General features: G+C 39.6%; 2 protein-coding genes across 7 annotated transcripts in view; both read left to right on the top strand.

The window, feature by feature from the left end:
* The window catches only part of LOC121849591 (actin-binding LIM protein 2-like), a 160006-nt gene that overhangs the window by 71925 nt on the left and 60349 nt on the right, over positions 1-27732 (top strand). For all 6 annotated transcript variants that reach the window (XM_042337721.1, XM_042337716.1, XM_042337713.1 and 3 more), the window contains exons 3-6: positions 1615-1798; positions 17861-17976; positions 18551-18677; positions 23146-23239. In XM_042337721.1, the coding sequence (XP_042193655.1) occupies positions 1615-1798; positions 17861-17976; positions 18551-18677; positions 23146-23239 (521 nt within the window). The remainder of the gene's footprint in view (positions 1-1614; positions 1799-17860; positions 17977-18550; positions 18678-23145; positions 23240-27732) is intronic.
* Positions 6483-8046, top strand: LOC121849355 (importin subunit alpha-3-like). The gene has a single exon (XM_042335998.1). It carries the CDS (start codon positions 6496-6498, stop codon positions 8044-8046), a length of 1551 nt encoding a protein of 516 aa, XP_042191932.1. The 5' UTR covers positions 6483-6495.

The following is a 27732-nucleotide window of genomic DNA, read 5'->3' as shown; positions in this document are numbered from 1 at the left end:
TTGGAATACTTGATAGCTGAGGTTTGTTACTAGTTGTGTCATTGTAAATATTTTTGTAACTCAAGAATAATATGTTTAAAAACAAAATTGCACATTTATTTGTTACTCGTCTATCATTTCTTTCTCAACGGAGAAGGTCTTTTACTCTTGCTTTCTTAATTTTCTCCTCAACCCAAACATGTTGGAATTGTATCAGATATTGGTACATCCCATTTGGAATAACTTGTTCACTTTTAGTTTGTTCACTCTTAGATTTATAGAGGGTACAATAGAAATTCACGAGGTTGATGCCAATTGACATATGAAACGAGGATGACTAATTTGAGGATTGTTTTCAAGGGAACAGGGGAGATTAAGAGAGGATATGAAAGAGGTGTTTAAAAACTAATGGGGTTGAACAAAATAGAGAAAAACAACATCCTTCAGTTGGAGAAATTGTGATGAGGGAACAGTCTCAGGATTGTTAGTATAAATATTGGGGGACAAGTTAAAAGGAACTTCTTCCCCCAGAAGGTCTTTAGGGTAGATTTCATAAGACTGGATCATTTAAAAGGAAACTAAATAAGCACCCAAAAAATAAAGAGATCAAGGGATATGGGGAAAGTGGGATTAACATCTTTGCCTGAAGTGATAGTTGAATTCAAGAGGAAGTTAGTACTTCACATGAAGGAGAGAGGAATAGAAGGTGACAACCTGTGTGGAGTACAAACACTGGCACAGACTGGATGGGCCAAGTGGTCTGTTTCTGTGCTGTGTATTCTTTGTAAAAACACACAATGGTCTCCTTTTGTCCTGAAAATGTTTATGTTTCTATACCAATGTTTCCACATTAATGCCACTGATTCCACATTACTGCCCTAATCAATATTAAATATAAAACCAATATCAAGTTTTGAACTGCTAGTTTAAAGGAAAGAAAATCCTCAGTATTATGCACTCCATTATACCAGTCCATTGTGCCTCTGATTAATTGGAAATAAGATTTTCCACAACAGCCTTCTTTGTATAATGCTTTTGTACAAAGAATATGATTTTCAGATTGTTGGTAGCAGGAGGAATTGCTACCACCAACGGTTATTAAATTTGCTCATTTAGCTACTTACATTTCTATCATCTGGTAGATGTGTTGGCCTTACCTCTATCAGATATCCTGTTTCACATCACAAAGATGTCTCAAAGCGCTTCACAGCCTTTACTGTGAAGTTCACTATCTCAAAACAATGTGAGGCAACAGTAAACAAGGCAAACAGGATGCTGGGCTATATTACTAAATCAGTCGAGTTTAGATCCCCAGACGTCGTTCTCAGGTGGTATAGACTGCACCCTGAATACTGCAAACAGTTTTAATCACCACAAAATAATGGGGTTGCCTAGGTCTTCGAGATGGTACAGAGGAAAGCAATGTGGATGATCCCTAATGAATGAGCTATGAGCAATGACTAGGCAAGTTGAGTCTTGAGGGAAGACGATCCAGAAGGGACCTCATTGAGGTGAACAAAATTTTAAATGGGATTGAAAAAATATACCCAGATCAAAACGTTGGGACTTACCTGGCAATATAAGACTGGTTTGAGATTTGGATTGACCTCTTTCTATGTTTATTTTTCTCTCCAGTGTGTGGATGTGACTTGGCCGAAGGTGGATTTTTTGTGAGGCGAGGGGAATATATCTGCACCGCTGACTATCAGAGACTGTATGGGACACGTTGCTTCAGCTGCAATGAATTTATAGAGGGCGAGGTGGTGTCAGCTTTGGGGAAGACCTACCACCCAAAGTGCTTTGTGTGTGCTGTTTGCAGGTAAGTAAAACATCTGCATAAAATGATGGGGAATGGCAAAGGGGAACTTGCTTATTACCCTTATTGTGATAGGTCCCTCCCTCTCCTTCACAGTTGCTGAAGTTGCTCTGAGAGGTGCTCGGAGAGTTGAAGAGAAATAATTGGCAAAATGAGTGGCCGAGAGAGTGAAGCGTGCAGTAAGGGTCTACCGTGTATGGTGTAGCTCCTGACGGAAAAACTTTTTGGTTAGCATCATAGCCAATTTTTTTCGCCTGATGACCAATTATCTGTGTATAGAGCTGGTCCCAATTAATGCAAAAAATTATCTCTTTTATACAACATGATCTTTAGTTTACATTTGCACTGACACATCCAGGATCATTTTGCTGTCTTCTTCTCTCCAAATTAAATTTTGCAATGTTGTGAATTAAATGACGATTTGAACTCATTGTATTGTACCAGTTTCCAATGATCTAAAATGGAAATCAAATGGCTTTTTTTTGGTTTCAATTCAATGTGATTTTTCCCTGGATTGAACTCACACCCAACCTGCAGTGCCCAAGTGTTCAAGGTGTTCTTACCTTGGGCAAAATGAAAAGGGAATTCCTTCTCAAGAATAAGGAACAAACCATGCGTGAAGGCCCTATAACAACACAATTTGTTGTTGTATTGTAGGTCCCACAGTACTAATACAATCAGCAATACTCAACCTATGTATGACCATCCCACTGACAGGTTCATTTCTTCACAGATGCTATGCTGTTGCTTAGCAACTTGCAAGGGTCCAAAACAAATTCTAAGTAGAATTAATCTAGGAACCATAGAAAGAGGAGGGTTATGTTGACGACAGGCGTTTAGTGGGAATAAGTGCTTCATGACCTATATTTACTGTAACAAAGCCTCAAATGCCACTGTTGTGTGTCTGCACATAATATCCTTCTCGTTCTTGCCAAGAGCTGCCTTACATCTTATTTAGGCCCTTGAAACAAGAATAGAACAGCATTAAAATCCATTTCTCTGGCGCATTAAACGCCTGCAGACAGAATCACAGAATATCCAAGATATAACCTTGCAATGCCCTTTTACCAGATACAGTCAGCCTGCACTCACTGTGTCCTGAGGTCTCCAGCAGGTTACTAGATCACCTGTGCAGACGCCCAAGAATTGAAACATTTCCCTGTCCCAGAGTCTGAAGCTTGAGATGGTGACCTCCAGCCCTCGTATCTCAGGATCACAAACCTCTACCCTTATAATTAGATCACTCTGCAAAGCAGCCAAGATTTTACTGCTTCATATGTTCAGACTTCTTATTTTGAAAAAGCTGATCCATGCTGGTAGAAAGGTCCACAGGTTCAAGCCGTGCATCCAACCAACAGTATAATCCCCCAAATGACCATTGCGGACAGTGGGTGTCACTGTGCCCAATCTTCTCTGCACCAGGGTACACTTCGATGCACACACATACACAAACACACAATCCCACATTCTCGCACAGTATTCAGCAGAGAGGTTGGAGTAAAACCCTGGCTGCTTTGCAGAGTGACCCCATTATAAGGCTAGAGGTTTCCTTAGAGCATGGGTATTCTGAGGACATGTGGTTACGGTAAGTGCACTCTGATTTCCGGTGTGGATTGGCTGGTTTCCTGCATATTCCCAGAGCTGGTACAGCATGGCTGAATTTAAATTGGACATATAAACAGTGGGGGATAATTTGCAACATATGGCAACAATACGTAGGCATTTGGATTGGATTGGTTTGGATAGTTTTAAGCAAGGTGATGGGTTTTCACATGTGTCGGACACGTGTCTAATCAAAAAATAGCAAGTATGTGTGCGGAGGGAATCAGAAATGCCTTTAACTTTTTAAATAAATTAAAAAATAATAATTGTGTGTTCCTTTCCAATAGTTCTTAATTCGCATTGTGTTCCTATATTTACATATGATTAGCAAAACTCACATATTAGATATCAGTTATTATTATTATTGTTAGATTAGATAGCAGTACCAATGCAACTGAACTATCAGGGGAGTATTCACAATAAGTTTATAATGAATCAGATTACAAACTGGTTTTGGAGTTGATGGCATTGGGTTTATGTTTTTTTTTATTTTTGTTTACTTCAGTGTTTTTTTGTTGTTGTGTTTACCACAGTGAGGAATGTACCACATGTGTGTAGCAGAGACAAGAATAGTGGCAGAATTAGAAAAATAGCCTCAGTGAGTGCAACATCCAAGAAAAACCTTGATACATTTTCTGGTTGAAACATCTGTTTGATTATGGCAGGAACACAGGAGTGCTGGAGGTCTATGAATCCAAGCGGCCTCCAGAAGCCAATTTGAAATATTTATGCAACATCTCCTGTATTTGGAACACTTCCCCAGACAATGATGGTGTCCTGAGCTCTGTCCGATGTGGACAGGAGTTCAAATGCACAATTTATTAGAATCCGTTGAAACATGGCTGCTAAAGCATGCAGTAGATTTGATGGAATTCAAAATTTGCTCAATTGACATGACTGTCCTTTAGCTGTTCTTCCACCTCAGATTAAAAGCTATATTGGGAGAGGAAGCCTCAAATGTAAAGGTAAATGTAAGGAATCATCCATTTTATGACACATATCCAATACAAATGGGAATAGACAATGGGGGAGAAATTCTTCCCAGATCTAAGATTTATTCGATTTATTTAGTATTCTAGTGTCAAGAAATTGACAAATTCTTGAATATAACCTTAATTCAGAAGCCAGTTCTTTTGGGAAGTACAAAAAAAACAGCTTAACCAAATTCACCAATTTACCAAATTCCAATTTACAAAATACCAAATTTACAAAATTTACCCTATGAACTGTCAAGTAAATAGAATAATTCTAGACCCAGGTGGTTGCTACTTCTCAAATATATTTTGTTATTTGCTAGATTCTTGTCAGAAAATGCCTCTTGCATTAGTGACCAAGCATTCCAAGATGTAATCCTATGTGAAGGGCACTCTATAAAGGCAAGTTGCTGTTGTTAAAATAGCTTTTAATAAAGCAGCTTCGACCAATTTTCATGCAGTACAAGATCCTAATTGAGGTTGGTCTTTGTCAGCTGAAAACATTTTCTGGGACAAATATACTTCAAGACTGAGCAGACACCTGGTGTGGCTCAGTGATTCAGAATTATCAGCTCAGCTCAAAAATGCTTTGTTAGGTCATTTTTTCAGTGATGTCACCCAGGGCACACTGAATGTATCGCTACTGCTAAATATAATCTCTCTTTGTATACTTTGTCAGTTTTGTGAAATTTTTATGTTGTGTTTTTTATAGCAATAATAATCCTTGCATTTGATATAGTTCTTTATCACATCATTGAGACATCTCAAAGTGCTTCACAGGATATACTGTAAAGTGGAATTAATTACTGTATGTTTGTGTGTGAAATGCGACAGCCAGTTTTGTGCACAGCAGTGTCCCATAAACAAGTCATTGAGTGAGTGGCCAATTTCATTTGGGGGATTTGTTGGCCAGAACACTGGGAGAAACTCCCTTCTCTTTTCCAATAGTGCCATGGGATAGAATCATTGCAGTTTTGTTTATATTGTTATGAGTCCAATTAAACATGGGTAAAATCACTGACTTGCTAACTTGGCAAATTGGCACCATTGTACACTAAACAGTCTTTTTCCTAAGGATATTCCATCCATCATTCATTGGTTGTTCATCTGAAAGAAAAGCAAATTTTCCTACTCTCCTTACAGAAACATTAGACACCAGGAATACCACGTTCAATGTCATTAACAGTGACACTATGACACGAGAGATTCAAAAGCAAAACTCAGTAGAACAGCTACAGGAATAAAAATTGTGCCAGAGGATTTTTGGTTACTGTAAGTCATTTTGGGTTACTGGTGCTGTAGGATTTTTGGTTACTGGTTCTGTAAGCCAGATGTCTGACACACATACAAACCATGAAGAAAAAGATCTAGATGTTAGTTAACTCATCGCTCGCCATATTCAAATAATATGAGGCAAACTTGATGGTGGGCTATATTGCCAAATCAATAGAGGTCAGATATCCAGATGTCATTCTCAAGCTATATTGCGCTTTGATCAGGCTGAACCAAGAGTGCTGCATTACATTTCTAGTCACTGCAATATAAGGGGCTTCCCATGACATTCAGGCAGTGTAGAAGAGAACAACAAGGATGATCCCCATTATTAGAGAAATCAGCTATGAACAGTAATTGGACAAGCTAGAGCTCTTTAGTCTTGAAAGATGTCTTGAAATTGTGATATCTTCTCATCCAAACTGAAAGGCTCTAACTAAGTAGGAGCAGTGTTTACCAGCTGGTTGATTGGTTTGCCCTTCACAAACCAATCTAAGAGTTGCAGTGAAAAACTCGATCCTTATGATGAAATATAAAGTATGATTGGTTGGGGGACTTGATTTAGATGTTGTCATAATGCTGAGGTGATGACAGTCTAGTCTCAGCCATAGGCAAGTAAGTAGGAGGGAGTCCTTTGAATTAACACCACTTCATATTTGTTATTTGTACAGTCCTCGCAGTAATATCATGATCTCTGAAATTGTCGTGATTCACTTCTGTTTCATTTAGAAGTTAGAATGAGTGACCCATTCCAGAGAAGCTTTTGAAATATTGGACAGAAAACCTAACGGCATTTTAATTTGTTTGTCTTTCTTTAAAACCGACCCATCGGCGCTAACGAGCTGCAAGAAAATGGCAGACAATAAACTGGATAATCAAAGGCTAAGGAATTTCAAGAAAAAAGGGCGTGATCTAGAGACTGTGAGACGACAACAGAATGAGCTGGTTGTGGAACTAAGAAAGATCAAAAGGGACCAACACTTTTTAAAGCGAAGGAATGTTCCAATAGGGGATGAAGATACTGAGCTTGATAGTGACTTTAAAATCCAGAACTCATCACTAGAAGAAATCATAAGAAATACTTCCAGCAATAACCGAGACCTTCAACTCTGTGGGTTGAAAGCTGCCAGAGAACTTATGTCTAGTAATTATGGTCCACCAATTCAAGATATAACCAAATCTGGATTTTTTCCAATTCTGGTGCACTTTATACAACAGGACAACAACCATGTGTTACAGCTAGAGGCAGCGTGGACTTTAGCAAACATAGCTTATGGTCCCGCTGAAAACACAGAAGCTGTGATTACGGCAAATGTGGTCCCATCTGTCCTGAAGTTGCTGGACTCCACGTATGAGGAAGTTGCTGAACAGGCGCTTCTGACCATCGGCAACATCATCAGTGATGGGCCTAAATTTAGAGATTATATTATTGGCCTGGGGTTGATAAAGCCGCTACTTTCATGCATCAACCCTTCCAAGTCCCTCAGTTTTGTTCGCACAGTCACATGGGTAATTCTAAATATCTGCCGACGGAAGGACCCTTCCTTATCCCAAAATGTTGTACAGGAAATCCTTCCAGAGTTGTGTGCTCTTATCCACCACTCTGATACTGCTATCTTGATAGACACGGTTTTGATATTTTCCTACATAACAGATGGTGATAATGAACAAATCCAGATGATTATAGATTCAGGAGTAGTTCCTTACTTGGTGCCGCTTTTCAGCCACCAGGATATCAGTGTTCAGACTGGAGCATTGCGAGCCGCAGGAAATATTGTAACGGGCACTGATGAGCAAGCACAAGTAGTCCTGAATTGTGGAGCTCTTTCTCACTTCCAAGCATTACTCACTCATCCGAACACAAAAGTCAATAAGGACGCAGCATGGTTTCTGTCCAATGTGACTGCCGGGAACCAGCAACAAGAAGAAGCCGTGATCAATGCTAACCTTATTCCTCTCATTATAAATCTCATGGACAAAAGTGATTTTGCTGTTCAGAAAGAAACTGCTTGGCTGATAGCGAATCTAACTAATTCTGGCCAAAAAGATCAGATTGATTATCTGGTCCACCAGAATGTGATATTTCCATTCTGTAGCCTGCTTACAATGGTGGACCCACAGATAATTTTAGTGGTACTCGAGGGAATAAGTAACATCCTTAATACAGCGACCGATAAAACGAAACTCATAGCACACCAGATTGAAGAATGCGGAGGTTTGCAAATGATTGACCAGCTCCAACTCCATGAAAACGAGGATATCTATAGGATGGCCTATGACATCCTTGATCAGTTGACATCAGATGAAAATGAAGAGTCTACCCCGGCCCCAGAAGCAATGCAAGATGACAAACCTGTTTTCAGTTCTTCAACAGACAACCCAGAAAATGGCACTCAATTCTAAAAGAAAAAATACAAGGCATTGTTTCGGGAGTCCTGCATTGAAATCAAGCATCACAAAACATTGTGCTCAATCACAATTTACTTCTCTGCAGGATTAAATCAAAGTGTGCACAGTTGTATGTAAATGTATCCAAACTTGGATTTGCTCCTCCAGGATAACGATTAAACCCACAGAAAGCAGCAACATGACTTTTGTTTATTATTAATGTATGTGAGAGAATTTACTCCTTTAACCTCAATTGCAATAATTACTTGTAACGCTCAAGGTTGAAATATGCACCCAAAGTGGGGGAAAAGCAAGATGTGATTATCACTGGAGCTATGATCACATCAAAAGTAGTCATTGGTTATCACAAGGCCATGATTATAATATTATAACTAAATTATAATTAAGTAATATTAAAATATTGCATGCAGAATTTTCTATTTTCTAGCATGCCTCTGCGCCCCAAATGTATTTAGTTGCAGTTTGTGAGCAGTATATATTAGATGTTAGAAACGTTAATTGGTAAATACTACTGACCTCTATCTTAAACTGAAAAGGAGAGTTTAGGCAAATAAAGGAGATTAGAGGATGTTGATAATAATAGTAGGGATTTCAGTTTGTCAGAATTAAATTGACAAGAGAGGTTTGAATGAAGAATTGGGTCAATTTGATCTCAACCTTTCAGGATACCAACCCTACCATATTCCCAATACAGCACCACACTGGCTGTCCATGGCTGTGCATTCCCTGTTGGCTGCCCTAAAACTGTCCTTCACAACTCTCTGAACATGTGACCTCTTGGTCTGCTGTTTCAGCGTATCTTTAAAGCCTGTTTTGGGTTAACTTTCACTCCCTATCATTTACATAGCCACCATTGGTTTATTTTAGTCTATTTTAAGTACCTCTGCATTTTCACAGCTAATCATTATGATCGTCAACTATTTGCTGAGACAATTGATTGATCACCGGGTGTCTGAATACCAGTCATGGTTCTATAAGCGTTGGTAAATGTTATTGCTCTCTGTATTCCTTGTTCACTCTGTTGACTCGGCAAATAAAAGTAGCTTCCTTGGATGTTTCAAATATGGGATTTATGGGGTTTTATGTTTTCCACAATATTCTCACATTTCCAGTAGCTGACAGTGCTGATGGCATGTGAACAATTGGTTATATAAAGGGACATTGCCAAGTGGTCAATTTACAAGGTTGATAGATAGGGGACATTGTAATTGTGCAATTGATCCCAAGGTATCATTGCAGCATCGGTCTCATTTGCTATTGAATAATTTAAAAAAGGGAACTCAGCCAATAATACAGGAAAATTACACTAATAGTTTGTGCTGCAGATACAGCTTCTGCTCCACCACAGATATTCCCAGTGACTGAACTGAGTGTGACACAACCCATTTTTGGAAAGAGTGTTCCTGCTCCACCATGAACTAAAAACTCAAAACTACAGTAACCAAATGAGACAAGAACAGCCAACCCTTCAACCAGTATCAGAGACTTAACTCTAAACCAGCAGTCATTTTAAGTTATGCCATACTAGAAAGGCAAATTAATCCAGACTTCACGGTGAGGGAAGGTAGCATTTACAAGAAATCAAATGAAGCGGTCGAAGGTATCCGATATCCATAATAAATAGATATTCAACTTGAAAGTGAATGCAACTCTTCGTTTCTCTGAGTACAGAAGCAATGACCCCTATTCTGAATCCTGAATAGTTCTCTGGTCTATCAGCCTAAAAGTGTAAGGGCACTTATTTTTCAGGAACGTTGTCAATATTCATTGCATTCCATTATATAATAATAATCCTTGCATTTGATATAGCATTTTTCACGTCTTTGAGACGGCTCAAAGTGCTTCACAGAATATACTATCGTGAATTGACTGTATATTTGTGGGTGAAATGCAGCAGACAAATTGTGCACAGCAGTGTTTGCCTTACTGTTGGTCAGGACCCCGATAAACTCCCTTCTCTTTTCAAATAGTTTCATCAACATGAAACGTGACAAAAGGTCATTGACCTGAAACGTTAACTTATTTTCCTCTCTGTTTCGATGCTGTCTGACCTGTTGAGTGTTCCCAGCGACTTCTGTTTTTATGGGATCTTTAACGTCCATTTGAACAGACAGACAAGGCCTTGGTTTAACGTTTCATCTGAAGGATGGTACTCAGAATGACAATGCAGCACACCACAGCATTGTATTGCAGTATCAGTTTATACTGTATGAGTTCCAAGGGTTTGAGCCCACAACTTTCAGACTCGAGAGGCAAGATTGCGAGACCAACTGAACCACACTGTAGGCAAACATCAAGCTTCAGAACATGATGGAGGCTGAAGGAGTAGGCTAACCCCAGGCTCCTCTCCACCCTCTCACACCTCGCCCATCCTCAGCTCCAATGCCAACTGCGAGGCGATGCTGGACTTCTTCGAATCCAAAGTCGAGGGGATCCACTCAGCTGCCTCTGCCCTTCCATCTACTATGCTCTCCCCATCTCACCCCAGCCCTTATCCATCCTTCCCTCCACACCTTCAAAGCTGTCTCACACTCCTCTCTCATCACCAATATAACCCACATGAAACCGACCACAGGCTCACTCGACTCCATCCCTACCCCTCTCCTTACCTCCAAGCTCCACCTCCTTGCCCCCTACTCAGAGACATCATAAACTTCTCACTGTCCACTGGCACCATTCCCATCCCATCTCATCACTCCTACCCTTAAAAAACCCACGCTGGACCTATTTCTGCTCTCAAACTACAGCCCCATCTCCAACCTCCCTTTCTTCGCTTCTTCCTCTCCCGCCACTCCCTTCACAACCCCTCCAATCGGGTTTTCGTGCTGCCCACAGCACAGAAACAGTCCTAGTCAAAGTAACAAATGACATTCTGTCCATCTGCGACCAGGGCTCCCTCTACCTCCTCGTCCTCCTTGAACTCTCTGCTGCCTTCGACACCGTTGACCACTCTATCCTCATCCACCACCTCTCATCTCACCTCAACCTTCACAGTTCTGTTCTTGACTGGTTCAGATCGTACCTCTCACACGCCTCCATTTCATCTCCACAAACGGTTTATCCTCTAGCCCCTGCACTGTCTCTTGCAGCGTTCCTCAGGGATCAGTGCTTTGGTCTTCAAGTCTTCAATATCTATATACTCCCTCTTGGTGATATCATCTGCAGACATGGGGTCAACTTCCACATGACACCCAACTAAACCTTTCTGCCTCTACCCTTGGCTCCAGGACCACTACTGTCCTGACAGAATGTTTGTCAGACATCAAATCCTGGCTGAGAGCTAACTTTCTTCAGTTGAATGTCAACAAGACCGGGGCCCTCCTGATTGGCTCCTGTCAGCGCTTCCACACCTCGGGCGCTGACAGCATCACCATCCATGGAAGCGACTCCATCTTACTAAGACAGTCCGGAACTTTGGCATCTCGTTTGACCTTCAACTATTCTTTCTACCCCACATTCATGCCATAACCCGCTCTGCCTTCCCCTACCTCCACAACATCGCCCAGCTCAGCCACTGTCTCACACCGCAGGCCACAGAAACCCTCGTAAATTCACATCGAGGCTTGACTGTGCAAACTCCTTGCTTGTCGGCCTCCCCAACTCCTCCTTCCATAGGCTGCATATCATCCAGAACTCTGCAGCCTGTGTCCTCTCCCTCATCAGGCTCCGCAACCCTACCACCCCCATTCTTGCCCAGTTCCATTGGCTTCCCAACACTCAGAGGATACAGTTCAAGATCCTGGTCCTCACCTTCAAAGCTCTCCATGGTCTTGCTCCCCCTGCCTCTGCGACGTCCTAACCCCCTACCAACCTGCTGGCTCCCTCCACTCAGCAGGCTCTGGCCTGCTTCTCCCGCCTTGCCCACCCCTTCATTGACGGGCAAGCCTTCTGCCACTCTGCCCCCACCCTCTGGAACTCCATCCTGCAATCCCTCTGCCTCACCCCCTCCCTTGCTTCCTTCAAGGCCCATCTCAAGACCCTCCTCTTCGACCATGCTTTCGATCTCCCCCGCTGTCCTCCACCCTCCCCAATCCCAACCCCCTGCTCGGGTCCAAAACAGTGACTGTCCAGCGTCTTGGGACGTCCTCCCAACATGAAAGGCGCTATGCAAATGTAATGGGTTTTTTATTGTGAAACATGCAGAATAGCGTCTCTCAGTACTGGAGGAGGAGCACCATTTTATAGGTATATTTAGCAATTGGGTGGTCTGGGTATAGCTCCATTGCACATTGCATAAAAGTGTGATGGGAGCTTAAAATTACATTACATTAGGGAGGGAGATGGGATGCTTAACAGGTAAGGACATCAAGGAATTCAAAGAACTGTCCTTCCTGTCTGTGCCCTGGCCTCACTGTTCTCCATCCCTCAAATGAATGATAATCAAATGTAGGCAAGTTTAGTTTGTTTTAGTAGTTCAGAAATTGTGAGGTTGTTGCTCATTGTTTGGCTAAATATTATTTATTTCACGGTCTGAAATTACTTCATAAGCAATCATTATTTTTTTCATATTATCACTGCTCATTATGTTTTAAATAAATGTTTCCTGTGACCTTTTCAAATTACTGTGTTGGAGAAATAGTCAATGGCATGTTATTGAATTCAGCTTTAATCTTACAGCTGTGCAGCAATACTTAATGGGTATAATGTGCACAAGCATAAATTTATACCACATTAATCATACTGGTTTGTCTCCACTAATGGCTTCTCCGCCAGCCCCCGCACCGTCACATGTGGCATTCTTTTGGATTCTGTCCTTGGTCGCCTCCTTTTCAACATCTACATGCCTTGGTGACATCATCCGTAGACGTCCCAACTCACCCTCAAAGACTGCCTCTCGGACATTAAGTGCTGGAATGAGAGCTAACCTTCTCCATTTGAATGTCAAGAAGACCTTCTGCTTGTCTCCCGTCAGCACCTCCATATCTCGGGCGCTGAGAGCATCTCCCTCCATGGATGCACTCTACATCGCACGGAGCCAATTCAGAACCTCGGTGTCCTGTTCGACTCTCAACTGTCTTCATCCTCCACAGCTGTGCAATGACCGGCTCTGCCATTTCCCACCTCTGCAATATTGCCCAGCTCCGCCAATGACTCTCACCGCAGCCTGCCGAGATCCTCATACACGCATACATCACATCCAGGCTCAGCTACGCAAACTCCCTGCTTGTTGGCCTCCCCAACTGCTCTCTCCACAATCTGCAGATCATCCAGAACTCTGCAGCCCGTGTCCTCTCCCACTCCAGGCTCCATGACCTCATCCTCGTCCAGCTCCACTAGCTCCCCATCATTCAGAGGATACAGTTCAAGATACTGATCTTCACCTTCAAAGCCCTCCATGGCCTTGCTCTTCCCTACCTCTGTGACCTCCTAAACCCCACCAACTAATTTTTGCTGTCAATGCTACAAGCAAACATTAAAAGATAATTGAGTGATGTAGAAGCTAGATTTGCCCCAAAATGGAATAACTTTGGAACAGGTTATGAGATAAGACTATGGCACATTGAAGCTTCGGGAGTATTTGACCTCTGCATTGACTCACTCATCTATAATAATTTGGGTATTTTAATGAGAATTGAATCAATACTTGAGGAAAAAATAATATTATGGGAACAGGGAAAGTAATTAGAAAACTCCACAGTGGAGTTAGCACTGACGGAGATACAGGATCAAGTGACTTCCTGTTCTGTCGTAAGCATTCTCTGATCCTAATGATATTAATTAAAATAGATTTTTGAATCTTCCATTGGTATATGGGTATGGTATTTTTATGTAAATAAGTAATGTTGAATTCCAGGTCTTAGAACATGACAGGACAGGTTGATAGAGCTATTAAAAAAAGCATATGGGATCCTTGTATAGGCATACAGTACCAAAGCAAGGAAGTTTTGCTAAACCTTTACAAGTCATTGGTTAGGCCTCAACTGGAGTATTGTTTTCAACTCTGGGCACCACACCTTTGGAAGGATTTCCATGCCTTGGAGAGGGTGCAGAGGAGATTTACGAGAATGGTAGGAGGGATGAGGGCCTTTAGCTATGTGGAGAGACAAGAGAAGCTGGAATTGTTCTCCTTAGAGCAAAGAAGGTTAAGGGGAGATTTAATAGAAGTGTTCAAAATTATGAGAGATTTTGACAGAGTAGATGGGGAGAAACTGTTTCCACTGGCAGATGGGTCAGTAACCAGGGGATTCAATAACAACTCTCAAATGTGAATTGGATAGATACTTGAAAAGATTGGAAAGAGTTGCGGAGTGGGACTGATTTGGAAGCTCCTCCAAAGAGCTGGGACAGGCATGATGGGCCGAATAGCCTCCTGTGCTGTAATATTCTGTGATTCTATGATAGTAAATGCAGTGTGCCTATCCATATCAATAAGCATATTGCATCTGTAAGGGATACAAATGCTTTTGTTAGTTTGAAATAATGAATTGCTATGATTTCCGCAAGGTGCCTTTATACCACCCCTATGAATACTGTAGCTGATGTCGTTGGCTGATTTTAGATGATATTTCCATTTCTGCATTTGAAATAGCAAAGGCATCATCATGGGTGTGACTGACATGGAAATAAATATTTAGCTACATCCTTCCTATAATGATTCTTACAAAGGGCCTACTTTCTAGATCAGGGCAAATACATTAGTTTTCCTCTACCAGACAAGCATTGGAACCACACCTCTGTTTACCCAGCAGTAAGTAGGTTACCGATTACTAGTCGAAGGATGGATCGCTTTTCTGGGGCTAATAATTCCCTCAAAAAATAGTAATAATAATTTGGTCACTAATCCACTACTGTTTTTGGGACATTGCTGTGCGCAATTGGCTGCCGCGTTTCGCCCACAAAATATGCAGTCAATTCACTGTACAGTATATTCTGTGAAGCGCTGTGAGAAGTCTCGAAGTGGTGATTAGCTGCTATATCAAAATGCCAGGATTATTATAACCAGTAATATAGAGCATGAAGAAAAGAGGAGAAGGTGAGAAGAGGGACATCGATTCAGGTTAGAGTGGGCATCAGTGTATCAGTGCTCCTCGTTGTTTGGTATTGCTTTTTTAAGGCCTATTTTAACTCTAACATTTAAGTGCAAATAAAACCTAAAAAATTTCTGTGGGAAAAAATACAATGAAGCTATCTTTAAAAACATAAACTTTGGCCTATTATTTGAGTTATCAAGATTGGTGTTTTTTCCTCAATAAACCAACAATACACAACATGGGAAACTATTAATAAATAATCCTTGCATTTTGACAAAGAGGTTTTCATGTTGGTAAGACATCCCAAAGCCTTCACAGGATTTACTGTAATGTGTAATGACTGTTAATTGTGTAGGGAAGTATTATGTATCCCTGATACAAATAATCAAGAATAATTTGAATGTAGATTTTGAGGAAATGGACTAATCATTGGATCAAAGAACAGAGAATTTGTCTCCAGATACTTGGTGCCCATTCATGGTATCCTGTATCCTCACAGCATCTTTGCAGAGCCATTCTTTACACATCACTTCTCAAGCTTCCCTTGACCAGTAGTTCTAAGGTTTAAAGGATAGGAAGAGAGAGTGACTAGCAACAAACAAGTTGAGCAGACAATTTTCTTTAGTGGCAGTCTAGGTCTCTACAACTAAGTTTTTCATGGTATTTCACATTAAGGGTACCTCTTGAAAGGATTTGCCAGCAATCTTTGATGATCAAACATTTGTCTTATAACTATAAAACCAGGCACATAGTAAATTGCACAGGTATTAAAATTTGTACCTGGAGTTCTCAAAATGTCTACAACAACTCAAACCCCCCCACCCCCACATGCACACACACACACACACACACATATCAAAACCACCACATCAACAACAACAACAACAACAAGATTCCATTTATTGAGCGCCTTTCACGTCGGGAGGACGTCCCAAGGCGCTGTACAGTTGGGTCAGGACCCGAGCAAGGGGGAAATGGTCAGGGTGAGGGGAGGGAAGGGAGGGAGTGAGGAGGGGGTAGAGAGTCGAGAGGGGAGCTGAAGGCACGGTCGAAGAGAAAGGTCTTGAGACCGGCCTTGAAGGAGGAAAGGGAGGAAGCGGCGAAGGCACTGGGGATAGAGTTCCAGAGCCGAGGGGCTGAGAGGCTCAAGGCCCGGCCACCGATAGTAGGGCGGTTGGGGCGGGGGATGTGGAGCAGACCGGAGCCAGAGGAACGGAGGGTACGGGCGGGTAGGTAGGGGGATAGTAGGTCGGAGAAGTAGGAGGGAGCAAGGCCGTGAATGGCCTTGTAGGTGAGGGTGAGGATCACACTGTGAATATGCATTAGGGTGTATCTCATGCATCACATTTTAGGGTAATGGTCAGCAGAGTAAAAATAAGTGGTCCTTTCACTGAAATAACAATGCATATGTTTATTTTGCTCAATTGATCCGAATGCATCATGTAATATAGAATGTATCATATTAATAAAACGTTATTATCCTGTGTTGAGAAAGCATTCAGTCTCCTTGGAGAATGCCATTGCCTTGGGCAAGTAGCTTTCATCTTACTTTCCTAAGTGAACAGTTAATTCTTCTCTTAGTAATTACAAAACCTCTTATTAAAAATGTGCATTGAAACATCCTTATTACAATTTTACTCATCTGCTCTATGCATGAGTGCATGAGTAAAAGAATGAACTATTTTATGACTGGAAAGCTAAGAAAAGAAAGCTTACCTTTTTATTATGTTTGTATTATAGTAATACAGTACACAGCAACTGTGGGGGTTAGGGTGTCATGAGAGAAAGACTGCATTGTTCTGGATTACTGCAGACTTCAATAGCATACTTTTAAATAACGCAGCTACTTACAGATTATTTTAATGAAAGAAAGTATCGCCCTTAGTTTTTTTCTGGTGTAATAATTAATGAAGCCACCACAGATGGAAGACGTTAGAACGTCACAAGCAATTAATACAAATTAGAGTTTTGCAATGCCCTGACCTAATACTGTCTTTAAATGGCTGCGTTTCATCAATCTGAAGAGAATTAATGTTCGCATTTAAAAAGTGGCCTAAATCTCATTACTGTATTGCCATGTAAAGTAAAAGTTCACTTTTGCTAGTGTTTCAGGCTCCTCCGCTGTGTCTCAACATTCTGTATCAATCCAAAACATCAGCTGCCTGTTATTCTCTTCCACACAGTGCTATTGTTGCATGTTCGAGTTTTTTTTTAAACAACAGTTTTAGTTCATATTTTGAAAATCATTTAAATCATTAAAATCATGTAAATTGGTGCTATAAAAGCAGTGTTTTTCCTTTTGTGCTGTTAATGGATGGTTTCTAAATAAATAAGGCAAGCCACACACATTATTTTGTCTGTTGATATACAGTACTGCAAGGCATATTGACAACTTGAAAATCTTTTACAAAGAACTGAATACAAGTAGAGAAAATAATAATGGGTTTGAGGAAACCATTATGTAATAAAAAAACGTGTTTCTATTTTTGCAGGGTGATGCTATAAAATCCTTGAAATTGTTGACTGTGTACGAGGTTGTAACAGTTATTACATCTTTGTTTTCATTCTGTCTTCTGTAACTATTGGCAAGTAATATCAGAGGTATCCAATATTTGAGTCTACATCCACGTGTTCTAAAAAAAAAGCACCAAAGTAGAAAGAAATGTGTTTGATGTAAAATCTTGAAGCCTTGAAGTATTAAATTGGTAGGAATACCATTCAACATGTATCAAAAGGGGATTCTTCAATAAAATATTAAATCTGCAATGAATTGGTTTGTGGTAGCGTTAATCTGATTTTTGTTCTTTTTCATTTCTTATTTTTTTTCTTATATTCAGACAGCCGTTCCCACCTGGAGACCGAGTGACCTTTAATGGGAAGGAATGCATTTGCCAAAAGTGCTCTCAACCTCTGACCACCAACCCTGAACTTGTGCCTACCAATTCTCTACAAAGTAAGTGCTCTCAATTACCTCTAATCATTTGCAGCACATCTTCAAGTCTACATACCTCAAAATACTTCACAAGAATTACTGTAGAGTGTTTTGTAGACTTGTCTTTTTTTCATGGGTCAATTGCCTTGATTTGGGGACATGTAAGTTACACCCTTAAAGGTACAGACCTGCAGGTATATTTTCAGTATGCAGCAGAGTCTGCTGCTGAGCTGTCACATAGCGGAGGCGTGTGAGATGCTGGGACTTCCATCAGATGGTTGGTAAGTGTTCAGGACATTTAAATCTCATTATTAATTGAATTAACAGAATGCACGTAGGATTCTGGGAAGATGGGAAAAGGTGCTGTGATAGGACGTGTTTAGCAAAACGGGTAACAAATATCAGGTGAATTATTCCAAAAATCAAAGAATCAGTCACCCTTATCACGTTAACATAGAAATGCATGAAAAATGAGCAATGGAAAATCAGATGGGTTCCGCCATGTCCAATATTTGTTGTATGAAGATATTTCTAACTGAATGATGGTCTTGTAACACATTTTCATTAAAGCTTTTCTAAATCTGCTATTTTGCAGAGTGTGGAGGCTGCGGCCTAGAGATTAAAAATGGACAATCCTTGGTAGCCCTGGACAAGCACTGGCATTTGGGTTGCTTTAAATGTCATACCTGTGGTAAAGCCCTTTCCGCTGAGTATATCTGCAAGTAAGTATGGTTTGTTCAAAGGTCCTGATCAACTAAGAGAGTTCAGTTTTGATTTAAAGACGTAGAGGGTTACTTTTTTTCCACACATGTTGAAGTGCTCAAGACTACTTTGCTCTGTTAGCTTGTTTCAGCAAATTTGCCCCTAAATGCAGATACATAACTGTAATAAAATGTTAGAATTAGAATGCAATTGTATACAGATTATTTTATTGACAATTTAAACAATGTAGTTACAGTCATTTGTAAGTGCACAGATAACAATTTGTAGAATGAAGGAGAACACAGGTTTGAAGAGCTGAATGACCTATGCATGTTCAACTGTTTTGAGTGTACATCAATAAACAAACAACCATTTGGTGAAGAGAGCACAACAACTCCCAATGGGTATTTACTACACAAAGTAATACAACCCATATCCACAAACCTTTGATGACTAATCCTTTAAGGGAGCTGTCTGTCCTCACTTGATTTGTGGAAAGCTTTAAATGATATGTTAGGTGATCCTTTCTGAGGTGTGTCATCTGCATGTGTTTGTGGGCGCAAAACTGAATTGAACATTTTATTTCTTCATTACGTAAAGTCATAGAATGTCTCTACTTTGCACACAATGGATCTTGTTTAACAGTCAGTTCACATTGACATAGGGTGGTATCACCACCATCATTTGATCCAATTTTGAGGCTCTGATTTAAAATTCAGTAGGTTCTTTACAGAATGTTTCAAAGAACACCTACATTTCCACAAAGCTAAAGAAGAGTTAAGATGCATCCATTCTGCATATTATAGGTTTCTTTCACCTGATTTAGCAACCTTTCGCATCGGGAAGATGTCTCACAGGACTTCACAGGATACACTGTAAAATGTAATGACTGTGTATTTGATATCTACTTTTTATGAGCTTAAAATTAAGAGGAAGAAATGTAATCCCAAAGATCTGGTAACTGGTGTATGAGAAATATAGTGCAAAAGAAGGATGAAGCATCCTTTTAACTTTCCAAGAGATCTGCCTTCACTTTGTATCAAACTGAAAATGATGAGTGTGTCGCTTTATGCCATGTGTGTAATTTGCATGCGTTTGATGTGGACGCTTCATACGTCTGGCCCAGGGTTCTGCAGTGAACTGTCTTGGATCAAACGATACTATGGTGCAGCAAAATATGGCGGATGAAAGTCTAGTGATGGCTTGTTTATTTTTACAACCTCAAATTGAAAAATCCCTTTTAGTTAGTACCTTTAAGATCTTGTATCCAACACAAGGATACTCTTTCATTTGTGTGCTTTTGGGCTGCAAAAAATACTTGGAAAAAAAGATGGCCACCACAGACTGAACTGCACCAATCAAACCGCATCAGTAATTAAAGATGCCAGCTATTAATACTGCAGTGCAGTGCTCATGTTGCAAGCAACTTCTCTCTTACACTGCCTGTCTGAAGCTATGTCCAGTGGTATAAGGAGCAAATGTTACATTTACTGGTTTGGAAGCTCAAAACTACTTCAACTCTGGCTACTCTCATACTCAGGTGAAAAGTAATATATTCAGAAAGCTGAGAATAATTATAATAATAATAATCCTTGAATTTGATATAGCTCCTTATCACGTCTTCGAAATGTCTCAAAGCGCTTCGCAGAATATACTGCAAAGTGAATTAACTGTATATTTTGTGGGTGAAACAAAATGAACAAAATGCTGTGAACAACAAAATGAACATATCTGACAGTTTACATTATCTGTCTTTAACATTCTTTATTTGAAGTACTACATAGTAACTTTTGATCATTTTAAAATTAATGCAAATTAAGGTTTTTGATATATAAAAATGGACATGGTGCTTGGCATTGAAGTGTGGAGGAGAAATAAAAGGAAACAAAAATAAATTAAAGAGTATACGTTTTTTTGCAAAATACGATTAAGTTTTAAGTTTTAAGCTTATGTACAAATGAAGCATAGAATTTAGTGAAGAGAATGTTGTAAAAGTTTATACGTGTTTGTGATCCCATGTTGGTGTCAAGTGCGTGCACATGTGAGTATCACAAGTCACTTTCTACATCTAAGACCAATAATAATTTAACTATCAAACCTCTTGTTTTGTGTAGTATAAGCAAGAGGTTTCTCTTTCCACATCTTTGGTGCATTTGATCTCATCCGAACCAAAACACCCAACTGTCTTCTGTTTCGAAAAAGGCAGCAGCCTTGTGTTAGGATGAGGTACCTTCACGGGTTAATGGGTGATTTGTAATCAAGGAGAAGAGACATAGCACATGAGATTAGAAGAACAAATGAAACTAACAAAAAATGTACATGGTCTTGAAAAGAGATGTTTGAGAAATTACCTTACAGAAGTACAAATGATTTTAAATGAGATTGTGAAAATAAATCCAGAATAATATTGTTGGATGCATCGAGATGCACCAAGATGCAGGAGAACAAGGGGAAACAGTTGCAAAAGTAATTTTAGGACAGACAACAGGAAAAATACTGTAATGGGTATACAGTTGGGTGTTCTGGTCAAATGGGGCAAAGAGCCATCAAATGGGGCAAAGAGCCTTCTTCCTCTGAACTATCTTGTGAACTTGTAGACCAGAAAAACATATTTTGTCAAAAACCCAGTGGAAAACAAATTTTTGTTTTCCAGTGATTATGATGGCCCGTTTAATTCTTTTATTCTGACAGCCTTGGAGTGGGTCACAGTTTCATTGCTGCTCAATAAACCAGATGTTACTGAATGGAAATGCTTACTCACATCTGTCAAAGGAACTTGAAGTACAATGTTTCCAAGACAAATGGATGCTGCCCTAAAATGCTGCCTTTGAAACTCCCTAAAATCATATCTGTTTATAAACGTGAGTTTAGTTCCCCTAGTTTGATTCTCGCTGGCACATCCTGTGTTTTGAACAGCTTAATCTGAATAAGATAAAATCTAAAAGTTATGAATGATAATCCAAACTACTAATACGCATTTAGTAAATATTCACTAAAATGTCTTTCTAAGTCAATATGTACTGAAAGAACTAAAATGCTAAAGTCATGAATACTTACCTTATTTTACAAATAGTTAAACTTTGAAGGCTTAAAGAAAAGCTGCCAAATAGCAGTGTCAAAAGCAGATGAATTTTCCTATTCAGATAGGTTTTTCCACAACAGCAACGACAATTTGAACTTATCTAGCATCTTTCATGCAGGAAAAGGTCTCAAGGTGTTTTACAGAGACGAAATGTGTAACAGACAATTCTTTATATTTTACATGACATTCTTCTAGATAAACGAGTCTTCACATATAGTACGTACAAATTACAAACTTTCTCCCAGAAATTGTAAGTGTTTTGGAAATTGCTTGATGCCATCTTGGTAAGACTGTAAAATTGTTATTCTGGAATGATGAGGTCAGAGAAATGGGTTTCAACACCCAAACCTCTCTTATAATCCTGTGAAATATTTTCGCCCACAAATATACAGTCAATTCACTTTACAGTATTTTTTGTGAAGCACTTTGAGATGTCTAGAAGACGTGAAAAGCACTGTATCAAATGCAAGGATTATAAATGTCATTCACAATACATTTGCCATCACAATATTGCAGCCACAAATACGTGAGCTGCATCACCACTTGTGTCATATTAATTTTTTATATAAACATGCTGATGCATCGGAAGAGAATATTGATTCAATAAGGCAGTTATCCCTCTACTTGGGTCTGTGTGTGTCTGAAACTCGATTTATTGCATGAAGGTGGAACATAATGTGTTTAGCATATCTTGTTAGTACAATACTGGTTGAAATTAAAGATGGCAAACCATCATCTGCATCTGTATTGCATGCTGGTTGACAAATTTCTGCAGTGGTTGACAAATTTGCTTTTTGATTTGCTGTACTATATATGAAATACATTTAGTTTGTTTCACATGCTGAGAGATGGTGAGGTTGGAGGTTTATTTCACAGTTTAATGAAAGATTACAGTTAAAAATGATCCGCTGCTTTAAATAGTGTCATTGAGGCAAATAAAGCAGTAATACATTCTTTAATTAAGGATCGAAGTTAAAATGTGTTCTGTAATAATGTTGGTGACTAAAGTAAGCTGAATATGGTACAAACCACCATGGATTAGCGTTCATCGAGTGTCTGCTTTCAAAGCTGCAGCAGTCTTTTTGGGCAGCTTTACAGGGTTTGGTTTGGTTCAGTCATTATCCTTGAAGCAGCTTTGAAATGCTGCATTCCAGGATTATGTTTTGAGATACTGAAAAAAATGAAGAAAACTAAACCTATTAAACACTAACTGACCCATTTATTTCAGCAAATTGTGTCAAGGTTTTACTTCTGATAGGAAATGCAATTGTATAGTATTATACCTAATGATTGAGTTAGATCTGAAACCTATGCTATGTTGGCAGTGTTTTTATTTCAAATTCAGTTTCTCCTGCCTAAAATGCTATGTTGTTAATGTGCTTGCTAAGTCTCTGTTCATTTTGTAGGGCTGGGGCTCCTTACTGTGAGGCTGACTATCACTCTCAGTTTGGTATAAAATGTGAGCGTTGTGAGAAATTCATCACTGGCAGAGTCTTAGAGGTAAGAAGTTCTTTTTTTCTCTGTTCTCCAATCCTTTGCCTTCCTCAGTCTTCTTTTTCTGTCCTTCTCACCTGATGGCAGTGACTCATCCTGGGGTCTGAAACATGGTGCTTGGAAATCCTAGTAGCTCTCTGTCTAGTGGCCATTCTTCATTTTTGATTGCTTTCAGCTTATTCAGCCATAGAGAACCTCACAGGTGAGGCCACACTCATATATATAATACTAGCTGTACCTGTTGCAGCTTCGCTTGCAACCAAAGTATACAATATGGAATGTAGATTGACACACAGACAGACACACAAACAGACATTTCATTTTTATACTCATCTGAGAGGACTCCTTTTGGGAGGACTCGGTGCTTTAAAAATGTAATTTTGTTGTTGTTGCTGCAACTTAGCTTCGTCTGTGTTCTTCATTTTGTTCCCACCGCTTGGCTACGTACGTGCTCTGTGACACAGGATGCCACAGCGCTATGGTCAGCCGATGCAACCACCAGGTATAACTGCAGTTTGTGTGTACATACGTAGGTGCTCTGCAACATACAATGCCATGGCTCCACTTTGACTCGGCAGCCACCAGGTGTAACTGCAGTAAAAAACACAAACTGAAAATAACTCATAAACGATATGAGATACCTGAAACAAATATATCCATGTCACTTCCAAGCATAAGACCTTTCCGATGAGGTATAAATCATGTCTCTACATCAATCAGTTATTGAGATCCTTCTTGAAGCACAGACAGACATTGTTGTTTTATTTGTATAGATAGAAGATATATATATATAAACACACACACACATTACTAGGCTCTCACCTAATAGTCTCCAGAATTAGGCAAGCAGGATGCATCACTCCAGGTAGAGAGTATGCATTCCAATCCAATGTACAGGAATTCCCACGTATAGGTGGGATGCATGGAGTTCAGGTTGGTTTGTATACTCTGAAGCATGGTGATGGATGTGTGAAGACACCTGGTTAAACAACAAAAAATACTGTAAGGATCAATGGATAGAAATGAAGAGTCAAAAACCTGGTTGGGTTTTCCTCTTCCCCCAACAACAGCAACTTGCATTTAAAGGGCATCCTTCATGTGTTTATAGCATGTAGGAGCAAGAAGGGCCGAATGGCCTACTCCTGCTCCTAATTCTTATATTCTTATGTTCTTAAAGGGCAATTAAACTAAGAAGATTGATGCATCCAAGGTTACTGAGACTAATTGTACTACCCTTATTGCTGACCCAGCTGAAATCAGCCAATTGACTGTACACCAGGGAGCTTCCCGATTTGTTTGTTTCAGGATGCCACAAGGCACTGACTAATGGATTTATTTCAGTCCAGTTCAATTAGTTGTTAGAATAAAATAATCAGAGCTATTCTGTTTTGATCAATAGAAGAATTAACGTTTATTTAAATCTAGCACAAAAAAGAAACATCACTGTGTGTGTTTGTGTGGGGGGCATTTCACCCAACATACTCCCTGCCAAAAAAATCTAACTCAGCCCATGCCAAGTCTTAAACCCTGGGACCCTCTTTATTTGAATAGTTGAATATGGAAAAGAGAAGGCAACTGGCTCAGAGAATCAAATTTAGGCAGTAGCAACAATTTACATCCTCTCAAAGTGAAAGGCATTATATAAATATAAATTGTTGTCGATATAGTTACTGTAATAATTGGTAGTTTCTCTGTTCTAACAATACTATAGCGGTTAATTTCAACTCAAGATGAATAAGGGGGAAGAATGGGAAAGTCCTAAACTGGTAGCAGTCAATAGTACTTGTGGGATGAGTGGAGATATATGGAGAGTAGCAGATATATGCAATCTAAAGCTAACTAGCTAAAACATTGTTCAGATGAGAATTGTATTGAAGTGTTTTATAGCATGACACTATTGAGGAAACTCAGAGTCTGTTTAATTTCTGGACCGTTTGCTCTGGATGGCTCTATCTGGTCAGGATTCAGAAATGATGATGCCTTCCAACGCAAGTACATTTTATTTTACAAAAGCACCATTATGATATGATATTTAAATAGTAGAATAGGGCAAACAGGAGACAAATCTAACAAACAGGGTGATTCAACTCCTCTTTGCCACTATAACATTTATACTATGCAGAATAATCTGATGCATTTGGTTTTGTTTTGAATTCTCTGAATACAGAACTCCTACCAGTATAGATGCCTGGTGGGTTTCATAATTGAACTTGTGGCAGAGAGCTTTCTTGGCTGTTGCTACCTCTTGTTGTTCTGGCCACTCTTTGAGGATTTTGCTTACAAAGCCCAGCTTCAACCTCTGTACATTATTCCAAAGTGAAGTTGAAAATCGATGGATTTGGTGGTGGCGGAAGGGGAGGATTCCTCTGCTAGTTCAGGTGATGACTGGATTGGGTGGTCTGGTAGTGAACCAGGGAGGTCCAGGTTTAAATACTGAAATGCATTATGTTAGCAGTTGTCAGCCAGTATCAAAATAGCAGCTTCAGGAGAGGAGAGGAAAATTAAACATACTCCCAACTCCTTACTTCAATCCAGAGACTCCTGCAGAAAGTGCATCTGTGTAAAGTGGCTTAGGACAAAGTAATGTCAACTGTTATCTTCCGCAACTCAAGATCAAACAAACTCGGCTTCCTCGGCAGTTCAGCTGTGCATTTCAACGAAGAAGACATTCAAGTTCCACCTTTTTGTTTATGTTTACCACTGATAGCAGAGTGATTAATTGAGTGAATTAAACAATTCCTTAAATGATTCATAATTTGACCCCGATTAGCACTTGTCAATCTCGATCAATTATGGATTGTATTGCTGGCATGCAGAAAGGAGGAGGGGAGGGGGGGGTGAAATCTGTTTTACGTGAGATAAAATTGTGAGAGCACAATATTTGCCCAAGTGTTACATCTGACCTGGGAAACCCAGAACATAATGTTTGTCAAAGAGTGTGTTTGGTCTTCCTCCACCACTAGCCAGAATCAAACCCGATTTTCCTGAGCATTTTGTGACTAAATAACCCAGTGTACACACAAATCAGTGAATAATTAAGCATTTCCAATGCTCTTTAAATCCTTTATCATTTTTGAAAAAGTGTTGTTGAAAGTTGCATAAGAAATGTTGCCGTTAGTAGTGAGGGCATGTTCTGCTCAAACAAAAACAATTGATAGATTTATAAATATAAAGGAATAAAAAGAAATATTGAAACTGGCAACCAGAGTGTGATTTGTGTGTAAATGCGTTGGTCGTAAATTATCTGAAAATGAAAAACTGGTTTTCTGTTTACAAACAGATTACTGTAGCATAAATTACATTGAAATTGCATATTACTGTGTCACTCACAGGCCAGGTCATCCTTTTGAAAATGATGCATTGCATTTCTCCCTGTACAAGCAATTGATTTGGCAAAATGAAAATAGTGCCTTTATATAGATCTAAAAATTCATTCAATCCAGAGAAGCTGCAGAGCAAACTCGCTCAATATTGTTCAGCTGTGCATTTCAATGAAGAGACATTCCAGCTCCACCTTTTTTGTTTATGTTTACCACACAGGTCAGAGCACTGGGGCACAGGTATTCAATATCTGATTGAAAATCGTTACACATTAGTAGTACTTGAAGGAAGATCTCCTGTGAAGCAACACCACTTTCTGCATTTATTTGATGGAAGGATTTTCAGGAGTTCTGGCCAAAAAGCGCTGTATTTACAGTTAATTTTGCCAGTTGAAATTTGTCTATCAGTTAATTCATTTAATAATAATAAGCAATAACCCTTGCATCTGATATAGCACCTTTCACATCAAGAAGACATCTCACAAGTCTTCACAGGATTTACAGTAAAATGTATTGACTTTGTATTTTGTAGACAAACAAGGCAATTTTTTTTGACAAACGGCCAAGAAGTGAATAACCAGTGTAATCAGCTAGAATGGCAATGGATAGCTTCAGGTATAGATTAATAGATATTCAATGAAGAACTATTGAAGAAATATTTCCATGACCTATAGTTTGTAGATTGTTGGTGAATTCAGTTGTAAACTTGGTGTTACAGCTGTGAGACACTACTTCATGAGTACATAGAATTGCATAGGATGAAACACCAATAAAGAGGCTAGTCAGCCCAACATGTGTTTATACTTCACTCAAACCTCCATCCCCAATTTCATATAGCACTGTCTGACAAACAGCCATGAAGTGAATGACAAAATGTATCTGTTCACCAAGTCACCAAGAGAAATTCCCTTCTCTTTTCTAATAGTGCAGTGGAATTTTCAATGTCAATCTGAACAGGCATGCAGAATCTTAGTTTAAAGTCTCACCCAAAGGATGGTACCTGTGGCAATCTAGCATATGCCCGGTACTGTATTGGAGTGTCAGCCTTGAGTGTGAATTCAAAGTCCTGTCATAAGGCTTGAATCCACTTCTGATTCAGCGATGAGAGTGCTATCAATCGAGCCATGTTGACACATTTACCATTCATTGACATAAAACATTCTTCATATGTTTTTGAGT

Source organism: Callorhinchus milii, unplaced genomic scaffold (genome assembly GCF_018977255.1).
Source record: "Callorhinchus milii isolate IMCB2004 unplaced genomic scaffold, IMCB_Cmil_1.0 Scaffold1, whole genome shotgun sequence".
NCBI lineage: Eukaryota > Metazoa > Chordata > Chondrichthyes > Chimaeriformes > Callorhinchidae > Callorhinchus > Callorhinchus milii.
Note: the sequence above shows the minus strand (reverse complement) of the source record. Positions and strands in the feature narration are given on the sequence as shown.

What these genes read in the sequence shown, in the direction of transcription:
- LOC121849355 (XM_042335998.1), top strand. Translation starts at nt 6,496, where the DNA reads ATGGCAGACAATAAACTGGATAATCAAAGGCTAAGGAATTTCAAGAAA.